Source organism: Heptranchias perlo, chromosome 5 (assembly GCF_035084215.1).
Source record: "Heptranchias perlo isolate sHepPer1 chromosome 5, sHepPer1.hap1, whole genome shotgun sequence".
In the NCBI taxonomy this organism is placed as follows: domain Eukaryota; kingdom Metazoa; phylum Chordata; class Chondrichthyes; order Hexanchiformes; family Hexanchidae; genus Heptranchias; species Heptranchias perlo.
In genome coordinates this window covers 82,221,908-82,242,871 of record NC_090329.1, presented here as the reverse complement: position 1 = coordinate 82,242,871, position 20,964 = coordinate 82,221,908, and the positions used below count along the sequence as shown (strand labels likewise).

The window sequence follows — 20,964 nt, the reverse complement described above, 5'->3', positions numbered from 1 at the left end:
CTGTGGCTGCAGCAGAGGTAGGGGTAGGTTGCTCAGATTCATGCTCTGGCTGCTTAGATGCTTTCGGACTATGACCTCTGGGTTTTGGAGCCTCTGAGGGCCCCTCCAAAGACTGCTCCACCTGCACATGTGCAGGGGCAGACTGTGCCATCTGGAGAGGAGGCAGCAATGCGAGTAACAGTTGAGGGGGGGGGGGGGGGGGCAACGGGTGAGACGTGGGGGTGCTTTGAGTGGCGTCCCCACTTCCATGTCCCTTTTCACCATCATCCCTCTCCTGGGCCAGGGCCACATCACTCCCACCACCCTGCTGGACAACAGTTTGGAGGACTTGTAAGGCCAGTGCTAATGTATCAGTCTGCCTGTCTAAGGCAGCAGAATGTAGTTTGCCCTGAGTCCACATGGCCGTTGCCAGGGCCTGAATGGACTCATTTGTGAGTCGTGCTTAAAGCTCAATGGAGGCTGTCATTCTCTCCATCGCAGACATTGCCGCACGTACCTGTGCCGTCAATCCACTAGTGATGGAGTTGGACTCCTCCGTACTCTCTGCTATTGTGGAGCGTGTGCATGGCACATTTTCCATTCCCTCGCAAAGTTGCTCCTGTACCTCTATCATTCTCCTTCTCAAGGATAGCCCCCGGGTTTCAGCATCTGTGCCAAGTTGAGCAGAGCTTGGAGAGGAGTGTGCCCACCGATGCGGACTCTCCACCACTGCCCCTCCTACCAGTGTCTGCTCATGCTCACTTGTGTGTGGTGACTCACCAGGTGACAACCCACCTACATCTAATAGGACCCACCGAGGTGTGAGTATCTGCACTGGTGGATGGCTCGCTAAGATGTGACAGTGCACCCTCAGAGGCAGGGAGCTGCTCTGAGGAATCACCCGCAACCACGTCTTTAGTCCGTGACATCCCTGGAAGAGAACATACAGCAATATTAATGATCATCGCAGAAGTAATGTTGCGATGAGCGTACTGACGTGTGCAACAGATCAATCATTGATAACATCAGTCCATGTTGTGTGTGAGGGATGTTAAAGTTCTGTCACCAGACGTTTGTGGGGTGCCAGTCTTAGCATCCCCGATGGTGAGGCATTCCACCAACCGGCTTATGTCCAATGCCTCCTCCTTCGCCTCTGAGGCCCACGATTTATGGAGGCTCACCCTCCAGTCCTCACCCTCTCCCTAGCATTTTACGCTCTCTTCTACAAGGGGAGAAAGTATAAATGTGTGTGAGTGAGGGTGACAGGGTCACCTGATTGATGCATTGCTTTTGGTGAGGCTGACTATGAAGCAGATGCATCAGAGGGTGACTATCAGACAGATTGATCACGTTGCATCGGGATTGGGGTGAGTGGGAGAGGTGGGTGCACAAAAAGCTCGGGGGGGGTGGGGGGGAGTGGAGAAGTGGTGCACAGAAAGTCACGGTGAGATGAAACTAAGCCTTAAGTGGGTGTGAGGGTTGATGTGATGGTGTAGGCTTTGCAGGGCAGTGTGAGGGGCGGTACTGTTCACCACGGAATGCAGGTCAATCAGTAGCTGTACTCACTTTTCCTGACCTGCTTAGGTCATTAAATCTCTTTCTGCATTGAAGCCATGACTGGGACACCATTCTTCTGCTGACCGCCTCCTCTGCCACCTCCAGCCATGCCGCCTTCGTGACAGACCCAGGTTTCTTGCTCCTGTCGGCTGGATAAAGCACCTCCCTCCTACTTCTCACTGCGCCCAGCAATGTCTCCAGGGCGGCGTCAGAGAACCTGGGAGCTGGCTTGGCTCTAGAATGTTGCCTGGTGATTTCAGCCTCCTTTCTCCTTCAAACTGCATTGTTGGAGTGGCCCTTTTAAATAGTGGGCTTTAAACGCGTCATGCAGGTGCACAGTCTGCTCGCTGCGCAGCTTGAGGGGGCGAAACCCGGAAGTTCAATTAAGTGGCTCCAATGAGTCGCAATCACTTGGGAAACTGCATGATTTTTTTTCTCCGGGTTTCCTGCCCGTTTATTGACCCAACCCCACCTGCTAAGATCCCGCCGCCATGTTAAAATCATGCCCCAGGTCTCTGGAAGAGATGGACACTTTTTTTTATCATAAAGTGACTATCATAAAAGTTCTTTTATGTATTTGTAAGATTTTAAGATTTTATCTTTACTTTTCTATGGGGACACATAATCTTATGAATTACAAGCATTACGGGCAGAAAGCAACCTGGGGACAAATTCAATAAAGGAAAAAAAAAATCAGAGAAAATAGTAAAGCAAAATAACTTTTTTTATTCCCCACCACAGATCAAAAATCCATAAGCAAGAATTGCTCTTCCTGCCATGAAGTTTCCCAGTTTTCACAAGATATCATTGACTTGCAGAAAGAGTTTGAACAGATTCAGCAGCTACTTTTGGCACAAGAACCCGTGCTGGATGAGACTGTCCAAAACCATCTAACACTTTCATCTGACAACAGAAAAATCAATAAGGAGGTTAACCATTATTCAATGTCAATTGAACAGATCAACCAAACAGTGGAAAGTTTTTCAATGCAAGTAAACAGCCTGCAAGCACGTGTAAAGGAACTCGATGAGTTTATGAGGAGACTGTCCCAGGACCAGTACAAAATAAGGATTGGTATACAACACATTAACTTCACCACCAACCAGAATTCTTTATGGCTTGAAGAAATTCAAAGAAAAACTGATGAGGAAACCTTAATATTACAGAAGATAGTGACAGACTGGCAGAACTCTACAAAAGTGTTTGGAGTTTTAAGGGCTTCAGTGAGCAAGATGAATGACGTGGTGAAAAATATTCAGAGTACTCTGGCTACTACACTCCAGAGGGTCTCACAGAATTCTGAGGTCATGCATGACTTAAGCTTGCAATTACTGGCTGTGCATGAGCAGTTCGAAAATATATCTACCTTCCTTGATGACCATGAAGAAACTATTCAGGACATTCTTTATCACACAAAATATTATGAAAATAGGACGGCTGAAAGGTTCGAAACCATCATGGGACGAATGGTTTCCCATGAAACTGAAATTAACACCATACTGGCCAACATCAATGCCACAAACAACCATGTGCACAGTATGATAAAATATATCAGCGATGTGAGGGCATCTTGCTCGAGTGGGCTTGGAGAACATTCAGAAGAACTTTACCATCTGAACAATTCTCTGACCATTATTCAGAGCACCACTGATATGTTACGGCAACACTATAATCTCTTAAGTGCAACACTGAATGGAGAAATAAGCAAACTTGCTCTTGTAATGGAAGAAATGAAAATTGTCGATGCACAACATGGAGAAGCAATTAAAAACTTCACAATTTTAAGAGGTGAGCAACTTTTATTTCCTTTTTTAAAATAAAATCAGAATCCTGCATTGTGATTGTAGGGTTATGTTTCCATTCGTTATGGCTGGTGGTGCCAGATTAGATTGGGGGCCAGGAAATTGTGTAGCAGTTGCACTCATTGGATGTCAGCCCACTGTGCAATGAATATCATCTTCTGCATGGCCTTGCAGCCTGGCCGTAAGTGCTCTCACACAAGTCGTGTGAAGGCTTCATCCTAATATTATAGTTAGTGGTAAAAGGATGGAAATCATCGCAGGAACGATTCCCTGATTTTCTCACAGGGACTGCACTGTTCACTCAAATCGCTCATATGAAATGGGTGACCAGGGTCAGGGTTGACAGAGAGTCAATATTTAAATGTAGACCTGCTTATTTGGAACATATGCGAAAGTGGACTTGAACTTTGAGCTTGTGAGACTTGAATCTTTTTGTGTTTTTATTTTTGGAGGATTTTGCCCATTTTTTGTCCCAAAGATTTATTGATGATCAAAATTCTGGTATTGCTCTTTTTGTGTTTGGAGGAGAATGAAAAGAAGGATATGTGTGAGATAGGTTCACTTACGTAAGAGATGGCCCACCCATACCTACCCTTGCCATCATTTTGGTTTATAAATAATCAAACCTACCACAGGGGTGTTTCTAAAATACTGTTCAAACCACCTAAATGCACCCTCACACAGACCTTAAACTTTAAATGCCAAGTTTAAAGTTCATATTTCAGAGGTATTGCGGTACTGTTTTAGGAACATAGCAACATAAGAACAGGAGTAGGCCATCCAGCCCTTCGAGCCTGTTCCAGCATTCAATGAGATCATGGCTGATCTGTATCCTAACTTCATTTCCCCGCCTTGGCTCCATATCCCTTAATGCCCTTGGCTGGCAAAAATCTATTGATCTCAGGTTTAAAATTATTAATTGAGCTAGCATCTACTGTTTCTGGTTTGAGAGAGTTCCACATTTCTACCACCCCTTGCGTAAAGAAATGTTTCCTAACTTCTCTCCTGAATGGCCTGGCGCTGATTTTAAGGTTATGGATCAAAAAAGGATAGAACAGGGTACTTTCTAAATGGTAAAAAGTTAAAAACAGTGGATGTCCAAAGGGACTTAGGGGTTCAGGTACATAGATCATTGAAGTGTCATGAACAGGTGCAGAAAATAATCAAGAAGGCAAATGGAATGTTGGCCTTTATATCTAGAGGACTGGAGTACAAGGGGTCAGAAGTTATGCTGCAGCTATACAAAACCCTGGTTAGACCGCACCTGGAGTACTGTGAGCAGTTCTGGGCACCACACCTTTTGGAAGGACATATTGGCCTTGGAGGGAGTGCAGCGTAGGTTTACTAGAATGATACCCGGACTTCAAGGGTTAAGTTACGAGGAGAGACTACACAAATTGGGGTTGTATTCTCTGGAGCTTAGAAGGTTAAGGGGTGATCTGATCGAAGTTTATAAGATATTAAGGGGAACAGATAGGATGGATAGAGAGAAACTATTTCCGCTGGTTGGGGATTTTAGGAGTAGGGGGCACAGTCTAAAAATTAGAGCCAGACCTTTCAGGAGCGAGATTAGAAAACATTTCTACACACAAAGGGTGGTAGAAGTTTGGAACTCTCTTCCGCAAACGGCAATTGATACTAGCTCAATTGCTAAATTTAAATCTGAGATAGATAGCTTTTTGGCAACCAAAGGTATTAAGGGATGTGGGCCAAAGGCAGGTATATGGAGTTAGATCACAGATCAGCCATGATCTTATCAAATGGCGGAGCAGGTACGAGGGGCTGAATGGCCTACTCCTGTTCCTATGTTCCTATGTCCCCTTATCCTAGACTCCCCACCAGCAGAAAAAGTTTCTCTTCATCTACCTTATCAATTCCTTTCAAAATCCTAAAAACCTCAATCAAATCATCCCTCACCCTTCTTTATTCCAGGGAATACAAGCCTAGTTTATATAATTTCTCCTCATAATTTAACCTTTTTATGACATTAATTTTATTTGCACTGCAGTGCTAAAATAAATCTTTAGCACATATTTACAAACTTCATTTCTCCAGTCTATGCCATGGATTTACAACACATCTGTTTGCATTCACTGCTCTCCAGTTTATCTGTCTTTAACACTTTGTATCCTTAAAGTAGTCAGTTGCTGTGGGGATGTACATTAAAAAAAATATTGAGAAGAGCATGCTTATAATTTTTCTTTTTCTGTTGATATTTTAGCAACATACAAATTCATACAAATTTGTATATATTCAAGTTTGCAAAAAACAGATCACCACAAGTCCTGATCTCTTCCTGATTCAGTAATGGATTAGCATTTCTGACAGGCTCAAATGTGGTTACAACCAACTTGTTTTTCTCTGTCCCTACAGAGTGCATCTAACATGATTCTAAAGTAATTCAGTTTTTTGATTATTATAACTATGAAAATAGTAGTTTACAATAAGCAAAACATATCTTTGAATACTGACTTCCCAAATGTAGGCTCTTATGGCTGTCCCATAAACATGTACGTAAATTCGCATTGGTTTAAACAAAATGCCTGTAGGATAGTGTCAGTGCATATTTAGATACCACTGTTATCTTTCTCTTTGCAATCAATCTGTGAGAAGTCTGTAAATGAAGAGCATACAAAGCAAGTGGAGGAAATAAGGAGTACTGTCAGCAGGAATTTCTAGATTGCAAGCCACAGATTCCTACATCTAAACAAACTGGCTAATGGGGGAGAGTGCAAGATACCAACTAAGTACAAGGCTACTGCAAACTTTATAATAGTGCTACTTTTGAAGTTTCAGAAGAGAACCATAATCTTATATGAAGGTCACGCCTTTGAAACATTAAGTCAAAATAATAGAACTTTATTTGGAAGTAAGTAGCAGATTTAGTAACTGCCAACTCCAGTGGTGCTGAGCTAAATCCATTACTGTTGTAACAGTTCAGACTATTAGTTATTATTATAACCACATTGGGGACAAAAATCCTTGGCCCTGCTCCACTAGTGGAAATGCAGAGGAACAGGCACTGGTAACCATGATCAGGATGTGGTCATATATGGGAGCATCTTGGGTGCCCGGTGAGGGGGGGGAATGCAGCACAGAAAAGTTTTTAACGATCCACTCAATCGCCCCTCCCCCCTTATAAGGCAGCTAAAAAGAATCATGGTGCTGAAATTTTATGGGGGTCCAGGTCAGTACCCAGATGGACTCGACCTGCATTGGAGATCACGCGGGTCGTGTAAATGGCCTGGAGCAGGAATTTTCAGCAATCCTGGAGCTGGTCTGGAGCAACACACTTCGGATAAAGAAAAACTTGCATTTATATAGCACCTTTCACAACCTCAGGACATCCCAAACTGCTGTACAGCCAATTAAGTACTTTTGAAGTGTACGCACTGTTGTAATTTAGGAAACACGGCAACCAATCTGCACACAGAAAGCTCCCACAAACAGCAATGAAATCATTTCTTTTGGTACTGTTGGTTGAGGGATAAATGTTGGCCGGGACACCAGGAGAACTTCCCTGCTCTTCGAATAGTGCCGTGGGATTTTTACGTCCACCTGAGGGCAGACGAGGTTTAACGTCTCATCCAAAAGACAGCACTCACTCGGTACTGCATAGAAGTGCCAGCCTAGATTATGTGCTCAAGTCCATGCAGTGAGGCTTGAACCCACAACCTCCTGACTCTGAGGCGAGTGTGCTATCACTGACACCCAATACACTGCTCCTGTCTAGTGCTGGGGTCGGTGAATCATAGAATTATAGGCCCCGATAATAACGGGGAGGCGAGGGGGAGACTTAGCGGTCAGGAAACCCAGAAATACAGGTTTCCCGGAGGTCCTGGGGGAGGGATTGGAGAGTCAAACATTGGCGGGGGGGTGTTGGACATCGGAGGTCGGGGGGGAGGAGTTGGACTTTGGGAGGGAGTTGAGGTTGGGGGGAATTGGACGTTGGAGATCAGGAGGTGAGTGAGACATCAGGGATCGGGAGGCGAGTCAGATATCGGGGGGTCCGATCGTGGGGAGGTGTTGGCCGATTGAGGGGGGGTGTCGGCTGATTGAGGGGGTCGGATCGTGGGGAGATTTACAAGGTAGCTTGGTGGGCCGGGGGGAAGCATTCCTGCTCCTCCTGGCCCACAAGCAGTGCTGGAAAGGCATTTACCTGTTCCATCCAGCTGTTATCACCTCCCTACAGCTGCTGGGTTTCCCAAAACCCGGAAAACCCGGCCCCCAGGAGTTATATTTGAAACAGAGGTTAAAACATTTTTTTCAGTTTTAACCCACCTCCTCAATAGTCCTCGGGGGGTTAAAATTACCCCCATAGAATTTTACAGTACAGAAAGATGCCATTCAGCCCATCATGCCTGTGCCGGCCGACTCTTTGAAAGAGCTATCCAATTAGTCCCACTCCCCAGCTTTTCCCCTGTAACCCTGTAAATTAGTCCTCCTCAAGTATATGTACAATTGCCTTTTGAAAGTTCCTAAGGAATCTGATTCCACCACCCTTTCAGGTAGTACGTTCCGGATCTTAACAACCTTCTGTGTGAAAAAATATCTCCTAATTTCCCCTCTAGTTCTTTTGCCAATGATTTTAAATCTATAATCTTCGGCTACCGACTCACTTACCAGAGGAAACAGTTTCTCCCTATTTGCTCTGTCAAAACCTCACATTATTTTGACCTATTAGGTCTCCTCTTAACCTTCTCTGCTCTAAGGAGAACAATCCTAGCTTCTCCAATCATTCCACATAACTGAAGTCCCTCATCTCTGGTGGTATCCTGGTAAACCCTCTCTCTACCCTGTCCAAGGCCATGACATCCTTCCTAAAGTGTGGTGCCCAGAATTGTTTACAATACTCCAGCTGAGGCCCAACCAGTGATTCGTAAAAGTTTAGACTGACTTCCTTGTTTTTGTATTCAATACCCCTATTTACAAAGCCAAGTATCCCATACACTTTTTTAACCACCTTATCAACCACCTTCAAAGATTTGTGAACATGCACCCACAGGTCCCTCTACTCTTGAATCCCCTCAAAATAGTACCATTTAGATTATACTGCCTCTCCATGTTGTTTCTCCCAAAGTGCATCACTTCACACTTATCCGCATTAAATTGCATCTGCCATATGTCTGCCCATTTCACCAATCTGTCTATGTCCTCCTGAAGTCTGCTACTCTCCTCCTCACTATTTACTACGTTGCCAAGTTTTGTATCATCCGCAAACTTTGAAATTGTACCCCCTATACTCAAGTCCAGATCATTTATATATAACAAGAAAAGCAGTGGTCCTAATACCGACCCCTGAGGGACCCGACTGCATATTTCTGTCCAGTCAGAAAAATCTCTGTTCACCAATTCTCTCTGCCTCCTTTAGCCAATTACATACCCATGTTACCACCATCCTTTTAATACCATGTGCTTTTTTTTCCGAATAAGTCTGTTGTGTGGTACTTTATCAAATGCCTTTTGAAAGTCTATATATATAGAACATCTACTGCACTACCTTCATCAACCCTCTCTGATACTTCATCAAAGAACTCAATCAGGTTAGACAGACACAATTTGCCTTTAACAAATCTGTGCTGCTGTCCCTTATTAACCCGGGCTTCTCCAAGTGAGAATTAATTTTGCCCTTGACAGTGGTCTCTAGTAGTTTTCCCACCACTGACATTAGACTCACTGGCCTGTAGTTACCAAGTTTATCCCTCTCCCCTTTTTTGAACAGGGGTGTAACACTTGCAATCCGCCAGTCCGCTGGCATCATTCCCATATCCAAGGAGGATTGAAAGATTGTGGTCAGGGCTTCTGCTATCTCCACCCTAGCTTCCCTCAGCAACCTAGGATGCATCCCATCTGGACCGGGTGACTTGTTAACTTTGAGCGATGCCAACCTGTTTAGCACTTCCTTTCTAGCTATTTTTATTCTATCCAATATTTATACACCCTCCTCTACTGTGACATTAACTTCATCCTCTTTTGTGAAGACAGATGGAAAGTACTCATTCAATACCTCAGTCATGCTCTCTGCCTCCACAAGAAGGTTCCCTTTTTTGTCCCTAATTAACCCACCATTTCTTTAACTATCCTTTTACTTTTTATATGTTTATAAAAGATTTTTGGGTTCCCTTTTATGTTACCCGCTGATCTTTTCTCATTCTCTCTTTACCCTTCTTAGATACTTTTTCAATTTTCCTCTGCGCTCTCTGTATTCTGCCTGGATTGCTACTGTATTCTGTACCTGACATTTATCATAAACCTCCTTTTTCTGTTTTATTTTAACCTCTATTTCCTTTGTCATCCAGGGAGCTCCAGCTTTCGATGCCCTATCTTTCCTCTTTATGGGAATGTGCTTGGTTTGTACCTGAACTATCTCCACCTTAAAGGCCTGTCATTGCTGATTTACTGTTTTCTTGGCCAGTCTTTATATCCAGTTCACCTGTGCTGAATCCCTTCTCAATTCACTGAAATTGGCTCTATCAAGTTGGTTATTTTCACCTTTGGTTGTTCTTAGTCCCTTTCTGTAACTACTTTAAACCTAATTATGTTATGACCACTATTACCCAGATGTTCTCCCACTGAGCAAGATAATCTGCTCTTTATAGAAGGTGCACGATTAGGCAAACAACACAGACAGTACGATTCAAGCTGACCAGCAGAGACATCACAACACACATAAGCACTAGCACTTCCTTTGAATCATAAGTTGGAATAGGAATTATTACACTTAGGACCACACAGAAATCAGTGATACAACAAAAAGCTTATTTTCAAATGTCCAGTGTGCAAATTCACTGCAACACCTGTGACAGATATAGGAATCATGTCCTTTTTAAGTTTGTGTATAATTATAAAAGATGTTTGCAAACTAGATTTAAAATAGATTCTGTTATCTTGCTCTTCCCCATAATTTTAAAATGCCAGACTGATGCCAATTTGTCTGTGGGAGCTAAAAGGCTTTCTATGATCTGGGATGTGATTGCAGACAGTGTCCTTAAAACAAAAATGAAGATTGCAAGGTGTCATCACCTGAGCAAATACTTTGATAACTCTGTGGTAAGGGACACCTCAGCAATGCTTAGAGGATGCTTAGCACTATTGTAATTTAGAAAGTTCTACTTCAGTTAGCTCTTAAATAGCATAATATTACATAGGATCATATCATCTTAAAATGTCTGAATCGCACCGTTCTTTTGAATTGTGAACATAACATAAAGAGAATATGGGTTTAAAGCTGGACTGTGAATGCATTTCCTCAGTTCATTCTCAACCTGGGCCGTCCAGAATCAAGAACTCCAAATTGCAGGGTTCCATGAGGTGCACATGAAACTGAAAGACATTGCTGAAATAGTGATAATACGATAGGAGCCACCCAATATGTTTCAGCCCGTGTGGTGGCCTCAGTACAGCCAAAACCAGCTGGCCCTAGATCAAATGGCACTGGGAGCCTACACACAAGGTTGTTTAGAGCTGTGAAAATTATTCAAATAGGGCTGAAATTCCCTTCCCATAGGCATGTGACGTTGGCACATTCCAGGTGCAGAGACAGTGACAAACAAGGGTTTAGGCTAACTCCAGGATTTCTAATAGGGCTTCGCTATTGTAAATTAGTGACCCAAATGTTATCACCTACATGGCGTAAGCATCCTGATTGTTATAAAACAGCAAATCCTCTGACTCACTGCTGGCAATGCCAAAGGTGATCTGCTATTATTAAAGTTTTCTCCCTGACTCTACATTTAGGGAGGGGGAGGGAGTTCACCAAATATACTACTGAAAAGGGGGCAAGAACCTCAAACAAACCTTTTTTTAAAAAAAACTGTAAACTGAGAAATTGTTTTGAACTGTGGTAATTTTCTAGGATAAAAAGTACTTGAACAAAATGTTGCAATCTTTACAGTGCAAATTAATTATCCTTATCTTAGTGAGCAGATCTTCCAGAAGATTGTGAACTGTTATTAAATTTATTTATAAGGTATTGCAAAAGGCCATTGTTTACTTAATGTTATTCTCTAAGGAAGTCATTTATCCAGTTCAGCAGCTCGCCAGAACAGCCAAAGACTAGCTTCTCAATGAGAGGATGATGCCATGTCCTATTAAAGGCTCTAAAACTATGAACGATTATTGCTGTAAGTTTATAGTGGCATCAAAGGAATCATTCAATTTTTAAACCATTAGGTTGAGACTGAGTTGCTCTAAAGTCAAATTGATGACCAGATATCGAATTATTATATCTGAGATGTTGCAGCAACTTTTTTTTTCTTTAAGGTTTCCATACACTTTGACATGATTAATGGTAGGGATTTTGGCCTGTAGTTATAGGGTCTGATTTAATCTCTCCTCCAGATAGGGATAATGTTTACTGCCTTACATTAAGACTAAACACTACCTGTGACAGAAACCATGGAAAAAAATGGGCCAGGAAAGCAACTAGTACCTCTGATAGAACTCAACCACCTGTGCCTTTTGTGTCAGCAGTTTTTCCAGGCAAATCTTTTGCAAGGAGATGTTTAACATCATAAAGTTGATTTGCCTGATTTTTAATGGATTATTCTGGTCCATGACCTTACATTTCAGATGGCATTTCAGTACACATGGGGTAAAAATTTCCCCTGTGCCCTAAATACGACACATAGTGAATAAGGCAATATCCATTCTTGGTTGAGTTCTTTTGGTTAGGCTGTGTAAAATTGTAAACTTTTTTTAGAAATCTTCCCCCGTGACATTTAACAGCTGTGCTTTATTACACAAGATATGATTTGTTTGGCAGATGAAACTTGGAGGATGCAAATACAAGGTAGCAACTTCTTGTTTTAGATGATTCCAGTTGGTCTCATCAAACAAAGCAAAACAATTGCTTGGAATTCCTTTCACAGTACCAATGAAAAGCTGCTTGGCTGCAGAACAGGTTTCTGAACAGAGGTGCCAGCTGGCCATATAATTGCAGATGATCAGTTGTGTCAGGCAATGCCAGATCTAAGTAAGGTGTATCTGTAACTGGGAGTCGAGCTGGGTGATGCCAAGCATTTTTGTGACAATCTGCTGTTTATTTGCTTCTTTGCTAATCCACCTGATGGCAGTTAAAAAAGAATGGTGACCTAAGGGTAGAAGATCATAGAATCAAAGAAAGTTACGGCACAGAAGGAGGCCATGCGGCCTATTATGTCTGTGCCGGCCGAAAAAGAGTTACCCAGCTTATTCCCACTTTCCAGCACTTGGTCCGTAGCCCTGTAGGTTACGGCACTTCAAGTGCACATCCAAGTACTTTTTAAATGAGTTGAGGGTTTCTGCCTCTACCACCCTTTCAAGCAATGAGTTCCAGACCTCCACCACCCTCTGGGTGAAAAAGTTTCTCCTCAGCTCGCCTCTAATCCTTCTACCAATTACTTTAAATCTTATGTCCCCTGGTCACTGACCTCTCTGCTAAGGGAAATAGTTCCTCCCTACCCACTCTATCTAGTCCCATCATAATTTTATATACCTTAATTAAACCTCCCCTCAGCCTCCTTTGTTCCAAAGAAAACAACCCCAGCCTATCCAATCTTTTCTCATAGCTAAAATTCTCCAGCCCTGGCTATCCTTGTAAATCTCCTCTGTACCCTCTCTAGTGCAATCACATCTTTCCTGTAATGTGGTGACCAGAACTGTACGCAGCACTCAAGCTGTGGCCTAACCAATGCTTTATACAGTTCTAGCATAACCTCCCTGCTCTTATATTCTATGCCTCGGCTAATAAAGGAAAATATCCCGTATGCCTTTTTAACCACCTTATCTACCTGTCCTGCTACCTTCAGTGATCTGTGGACATGCACTCCAAGGTCCCTCACTTCCTCTACACCTCTCAGTATCCTCCCGTTTATTGTGTACTCCTTTGCCTGGTTTGCCCTCCCCTAATGTGTTACCACACACTTCTCTGGATTGAATTCCATTTGCCACTTTTCTGCCCACCTGACCAGTCCATTGATATCTTCCTGCAGTCTACAGCTTTCTCACTATCAACCACACGGCCAATTTTTGTATCATCTGCAGACTTCTTGATCAAGCCCCCCACTTTCAATTCCAAATTCTGTCAATGAAATTTGATAGGCCGAAATTGAATCATTAGTAGATGGTGGACAATAACCGATAGGCAAGAGTCTTCCTCATTTGCTTATCGTTCCGTCCAGTTTCCCCCAGTGGGAGTTAAAATTCCCCCTTTTATCTTGACTCCCATATGCAACACCACTGATTGACTGGTATAATATTAAAATCCTCAATGCCCTCAGTATATTGAAATAATAGGATCACTGCAACATCAGTTATTCTTACTTGCTCCTGAAGTGGCACTGTAATCTCGCTCAGCTAGTTACAGCAAACACAGCTAAAAGACAAGGTCTTAGACTGGGAATGAGGAGAAGAAACAGGTGAGCAGTTGCAGGTCTGAAAGGCCTGCAGTTGTGTTCTTAGTTGCCAGATTCAGACCCTTCTAGTGCTGCTCTCCAGCAGCAATTTGAAGGACCCAAGGCCCTATAATTGTCTTGTAAAGGAAATAGGATGCTCTTACTTGCTGCTAGAAGACATCTTCAGTATGTTTCTGGACACCCATCAGACCCTCCAGTTGGAGGAAGGTCCTGGCAGAAGCGCTGCCAGCAGCATTTTTGGCTCCCGATGGGGTGCCCAATGGATGTACGCAGCAGAATTCGAGGTGGTGAGCTGGGAAAGTCCCATCCCACTTCATTAACATGCAAAGACTTACGTGCAAGCCCAGTAACACCCATTCAGGGAAGTCCAGGCAATCCGGCCAATTACCGCCCCATCAGTCTACTCTCGATCATCAGCAAAGTGATGGAAGGTGTCATCTACAGTGCTATCAAGCGGCACTTACTCACCAATAACCTGCTCACCGATGCTCAGTTTGGGTTCCGCCAGGACCACTCGGCTCCAGACCTCATTATAGCCTTGGTCCAAACATGGACAAAAGAGCTGAATTCCAGAGGTGAGATGAGAGTGACTGCTCTTGACATCAAGGCAGCATTTGACCGAGTGTGGCACCAAGGAGCCCTAGTAAAATTGAAGTCAATGGGAATCAGGGGGAAAACTCTCCAGTGGCTGGAGTCATACCTAGCACAAAGGAAGATGGTTGTGGTTGTTGGAGGCCAATCATCTCAGCCCCAGGACATTGCTGCAGGAGTTCTTCAGGTCAGTGTCCTAGGCTCAACCATCTTCAGCTGCTTCATCAATGACCTTCCCTCCATCATAAGGTCAGACATGGGGATGTTCACTGATGATTGTACAGTGTTCAGTCCCATTCGCAACCCCTCAAATAATGAAGCAGTCCGAGCCCGCATGCAGCAAGACCTGGACAACATCCAGGCTTGGGCTGATAAGTGGCAAGTAACATTCGTGCCAGACAAGTGCCAGGCAATGACCATCTCCAACAAAAGGGAGTCTAACCACCTCCCCTTCACATTCAATAGCATTACCATCGCCGAATCCCCCACCATCAACATCCTGGGGGTCACCATTGACCAGAAACTTAACTGGACTAGCCATATAACTACTGTGGCTTCAAGAGCAGGTCAGAGGCTGGGTATTCTGCGGTGAGTGACTCACCTCCTGACTCCCCAAAGCCTTTCCACCATCTACAAGGCACAAGTCAGGAGTGTGATGGAATACTCTCCACTTGCCTGGATGAGTGCAGCTCCAACAACACTCAAGAAGCTCGACACCATCCAGGACAAAGCAGCCCGCTTGATTGGCACCCCATCCACCACCCTAAACATTCACTCCCTTCACCACTGGCACACAGTGGCAGCAGTGTGCACCATCCACAGGATGCACTGCAGCAATTCGCCAAGGCTTCTTCGACAGCACCTCCCAAACCCGCGACCTCTTCCACCTAGAAGGACAAGGGCAGCAGGCACATGGGAACAACACCACCTGCACGTTCCCCTCCAAATCACACACCATCCCGACTTGGAAATATATCGCCGTTCCTTCATCGTCGCTGGGTCAAAATCCTGGAACTCCCTTCCTAACAGCGCTGTGGGAGAACCGTCACCACACAGACTGCAGCGATTCAAGAAGGCGGCTCACCACCACCTTCTCAAGGATAATTAGGGGTGGGCAATAAATGCTGGCCTCGCCAGCGACGCCCACATCCCACGAACGAATATATAAAAAAAGGGCGGCCCAATGGGGCCAGAGACTTAATGGTGTTGCCTAGAAATTGGATCATGCCCAAATTCGGGTGCGTTCCTAGTACAGTTCCTGGCACGCGCCTAATGAGAACGGTGCAAGGGTCACGGTAAATTTGTTTGCCAGCCTCATTAGGGTAGAACCAGTGAGCTGCGGGTGCCTTGCGGGCTCCAGAGGCACCTCGCTGGTCACGGGGGCTGCAAGATCAGCCAGCCTGGACACCGGCCGAGGTCCTCAGGAGAGTCCATGGGTGGTTGGGAGTGGGAGGCAATTGGAAGGGGGACGAGACAGTGGATGGCAGTGGCCAGCAGATTTAATGTGGACCAGGAAGAGCACTGCTGTTCTTGGCTCTACAATAAAATCATTAAAAATCTTAAAACTTACCTTTTGGGTGACAGCCTCCAGTGGTCCCTTTAGGACTACTGGTTTACTGCTAAGTGCCTGCAAAAAATGACCACAGCATGTTGGCATATGGGTTCAAGCTCCACTTCAGGACTTAAGCACATGGTCTAAGCTGACAACTCAGTATGGAAGGAATGCTGCATTGTCAGAGGTGCTGTCTTTCAAATGATTTGTTAAACCAAGGTCCCATCTTCTTGTTCATGTGGACATAAAACATCCCATGGCACTGTTCAAAGAAAAGTATGGAGTTCTAGTGTCCTGGCCAACATTCCTCAATCAATGAATGCCACCATAACAGATTATCTGGTCATTTATCTCATTTGCTGTTTGTGGAACCATGCTGAGTGCAAATTGGCTGCTATGTTTGCCTAAGCAACAACAGTTTTAAAAATAATTCACTGACTGCAAAGCTCTTTGGGATGTCCTGGGGATGTGCGAGGTGCCTATTTTAAATACAGCTTCTTTCTTTACAGCAACCATAAAATGCAAAAGCACTGAAGTCACCTGCATATGATAACGTGACTCATCTGAGTATCGTGAAATTTCAGATCCCGAATCTATACACCTGAAATAATAAGTTTATAGACAAATTCCAACTTTGCATATATAGATTTGCAAGAGTAAAGTTCATAGCCTTGTAGAATGATCAGTCAGTATGACCAAAACCACTTGATAACGATATTACACAAAATTGGGATTCTTTTTCAGAATAATTATGATCATTAGTTAAGTTTATTTTGTGGAAATAGTAGCACAAATATGTGCGTTATACAAATGTCTTAATTTATCACATTTGGTATTATTTAACTAAGTTTCCCATACAAACATATATACGCAAGTCTAGCTGAGCAATCAGTTTTTGGAACAGATGGCCATTTTACAATACCAAGTACCTGTAGGTACCTGACCTACTAAATCATAAGCAAGGAAGCAGCATAATGGCATCCTTGTCACAATAACAGAAAGAATGTTATAATTGAATGAAGTACTGTACACTTTTATTTTTGGCGTAACCGATCTGTATAAAGCTGCAGCAACCATAGAGATATGCATGGAGTCACCTTAGTCCAAATGATTAGACATTCTGATCTATGCTACTAAAATTTATTCATAGTTGTCATACTTTTATCATAGGCATTCCAGGTCTTCCAGGACCAAAGGGAAGCAAAGGAGAGGCAGGGATAAAAGGAAATGTTGGACCCGCTGGACTAAAAGGTGACACGGGTGATCCAGGACCCACAGGAAAACCAGGCGCACGAGGTTTGATTGGACCTCCTGGTGTTCGTGGAGAAAAAGGTTCAAAAGGCCCAGTAGGGGGTCCTGGTCCTAAAGGAGATAAAGGTACCTTGGGAAGGCCTGGTCTTCGAGGAGAAGCTGGCCCTAAGGGAGACAAAGGACCACAGGGACGACAAGGAAAGTCAGGACCGCCTGGGCCCAAAGGACAATCAGGAATTACAGGAGATCCTGGGATTCCAGGCCCACGGGGACTTAGGGGAGAAATGGGGAAATTGGGCCCCCCAGGATCCCAAGGACCACCAGGTCCATCAATGGAAGCACTTTGATTTTTTTCAACTGTTTAAACTTACTGTATGTTTATTATATAATATTTCTCATGTTGTATCACAAAGGAAATCAGCCTTATTTCCATTTTAATCATTCAAACTGATATAGTTGACATCATTGTCGTGTGATCCCCTGATCACATGCAATTAGTTACCACCAAGTTTAAATAATCATTGATGAAAGTTGACATGCATTTTGACCGCTATGACAGTGCTCAAATATCTGTTGACTAGTAAAAGGCTAATTGTTTCCGCAGTTTGACTAATGAGGTTCACAACCAAATGTCTCAGCATCCCAGTGTTCAGTTTTAACCTTCTTGCTTTAATTGTTCGAAAGGCCACTTAGGTGAAGTACCCAAGAGTTGTGACATCCAAGGAGCTCCACCCCACTGTGAGTCACTGCCTTCAGGAGAGGAGGGATTCGAAAAGATGTTGGGATAGAAATTGGACCTCGTTGCATCCGTTTTGTGGGCGTAAAATGGGTGCACAGTGGGCTAATTTTGAGGATCGATGTCCCGCACACACAGGGCCTGGAAGATGTCCAATCTGATATTGGGTTGGGCGACTTTTCGGGCATCCCTGACGACCATCTAAAACAGGTATTATGTAAATGAGCGGCTTAATGCCCGTTTTAGGTCCTCTCTGCTAAATTCGGTATCGTAGAGTGAAGCAGGAGCCCGGCCTGCTCTGCTCGGGATTCTTGAGGGGTTAATGGCAAGTTTAAAACAAAAAAGAAATAGAAGGAAATCATTGCTGCGGCACCAGAGAGAGCAGGAATGCTCGCTGGCTCCACAGTATCCTGAATGCGCACCACCCCACCCCACCCCACCCCCCCCCAATTCGTTGCTGCTCCACTACCCACCCCCCATCCCGTCCTTGCTTTTGGACCACTGCAGCGAGGCAAGTGACCCAGTATTCATTTCTTCAAATGGGTGAGCTGCCTGTGGAGGCACGACAGGTGCCGACAGCTCCCCCAAATTAATATTAATACGGCCCTAGGCCTAATTTTGGGTCAGCCTTGGGCCTCCCAGTTCAGGCACGTGTTGCGCTCACATCGTTGCCTTCGTGCCCGAAACTGGGTGTCAGCATATTTATACTCCATTATTTTTGACATGAATGCATCATTTATAGGTGATTATTCACTGGATTATTCTACTCTGAACACTGACTATAGTGCAAGATTTTAAACTTAAAGGAAAAACCATAAATAACTTTTTTTGTCAAAAGGCCGTTAACAATTTAAGCATTTGTTTCTTTCTCATTTTCATATTAACAAAGTTTTTGCTAATTTCTTAATTTTTGATTTTCTACAATTTTGGGCAAATAGCCTGCTCTAAAATTTCAGCTGGAAAATAAATCCCACAATTAATTGTAAAAGTTATAGGAAAATGAATCCGTCAAAGCTTTGTGAATATGCACCAAAGTCTATGAAACTTGTTGGTGTTCTTCACAGTTCTGACACCTATGCTGCTTAGTGATCTGGAAGAAGCATGAAGCATGTCCATCCTAATATGGCTCTGGGAGGGCAGGACTCACCAGATATATAAAGTGTTATTTTCTCCATGGGTGTACTCTCATTAGTAACCCAACTGAATAAGCTTATTGTGCGCAGATTGGAGTACAGGCCTCCACTGAACGTCAACCCTGTGACAACAGGGCTGTGTGAAGTAAAACTGTTTACTGCCTGACATCAAGCTACTCTTATTTAAATTTATTACATGTTTCCATTGAGAAATCAAACATTTTCTGCTACTGTAGCCCTCAGTGTTTCTGAAATTAACGCTGATGGTAGCCATGTTGCTAAGTATTAGATCTATATAAACAAAATAAGGTTCAAATTACAGAGAATTTTGACTTTGCTAACAGCCAGGATAAATATTTTTCCATATGTTTACCCAGGAGTGTAACAATTCCCCCCCCCCCACAAAGAAAATAAAATATAAATCAAATGTACATATTATGATATCTTCATGTACATAGCAACTATAAAGGCCTTTTCTAAAATTGACACTATACCAGCTTACTAAATGAACCCATAGGAAAAAATTGTTTTGCGTTAATTTAAAAGATATGATGGATCCAGAATAGATATCAACATTCATTTCAGTATTTGGAGAAATTATTAGATGTTCAAGCAGAAACATGGAAAATGACACCTAAGAAATCTGTTAGTCTGAATCTTCACATTCGTAACATTTCAGGGACTGTTATTGCTCTATTTGGGGATCAGTAAGGACTAAGGAATGTGTTGATCTTTTGCATGCATTCCATAAATTGTTATTTTTTTCATAAAGTACAAAGACAATAGCTATGGTGGAACATTTTTGCAAGTATGCAATATGATGAGAATTATATTTTAATGACCTTCTGTCCAGTTTACTGTTGTAACTATAAGGTACATGTGAAATTGCAGGCTGAGAAATAGTCAAGTTTCACTACAAAAGTACATTTTATTTGCCAAATGTAATAGTAATATCCTTTATTGTTTGCTAGTGCTAATGAATTACTTGTTTGCATTATAATACTATTAGCATATCGTATCCTGTATTGAAATGAATTCTACCAAAAACACATGGTCACATTCATGGATTTATCTCGAGCATGTACTCGATACATTTTACTCCTTACAGTAAAATCTGTGATGCAGTAAAAACAATTTTAAGGTTTAAACTACTTTTAATATCTATATATCACATTCTGAAATATTTTCCACAAAATGGAATATTATTTGATTGTAAATGGGGAAAATGAACAGGTTTCCTGATTTTTTTTTTACTTATGTTAAAACTGCAGCTGGTTTGCATGGTATTATAAATGTCATCCAACCCATGTAAGCATTGTAACTTTTAATCATAACCAGGTATCTGAGGTCCTGGCTTAATAAATTTAGTACACAATTCTATATTATTGTCCATTATGTCATCAAAGCAGAGGATAATGGTTCATGGGGAAGATTTTCCTTTTGTACTAGGTATAGCAAATTCATAGACCCATTACAATTTCATTACACCTACATAGAATGGTCCATGTCAGTGTTTATGCTCCACATGAGCCTCCTCCCACCCTACTTCATCTAACCCTATCAACATATTCACCTAGCACATAGAGGAACTCGTCTTACATATTATCTGTTTTGCTTTAAAGGAAACAAAAAGCAGGGCTCAGACTGATCTTTTTCTTAACTTTGGTAAAATTATTTTGATGAAAAAGTGGTGTAATGTCGGGAGAAAGCGCCAATTGAGGATTCCCTGAATTTATTGCTAATTAAAACATTTTTATCCCATCAAAAAGGAGTAGAAAGGGCAAGTGTAAAGGTCTCTTCCCCTACTTTAAAATATTCATTCTCTTTTGACACCCAAGCCCCACCCAAGTTTCTTACTGAGATACCCTCCCTCCTTTCCTCACTCAGTTCCTACTCTAATCCTTCACTATTACTCCGCCTTCCTACTCTCCTGCCACTCTTCCAGGTGTATCCCCCTTGGCTAAGAACA

The 20,964-nt window shown here is 43.0% G+C and overlaps 1 protein-coding gene across 7 annotated transcripts in view; it reads left to right on the top strand.

Annotated features, from left to right (window-relative positions):
* scara3 (scavenger receptor class A, member 3) overlaps nt 1–20,370 on the top strand; it is a 46,544-nt gene extending 26,174 nt beyond the window's left edge. For all 7 annotated transcript variants that reach the window (XM_067984737.1, XM_067984736.1, XM_067984738.1 and 4 more), the window contains 2 exons: nt 2,278–3,324; nt 17,046–20,370. In XM_067984737.1, the coding sequence (XP_067840838.1) occupies nt 2,278–3,324; nt 17,046–17,473 (1,475 nt within the window). In that variant the 3' untranslated portion in view covers nt 17,474–20,370. The remainder of the gene's footprint in view (nt 1–2,277; nt 3,325–17,045) is intronic.
* Nucleotides 20,371–20,964: the final 594 nt, after the last annotated feature.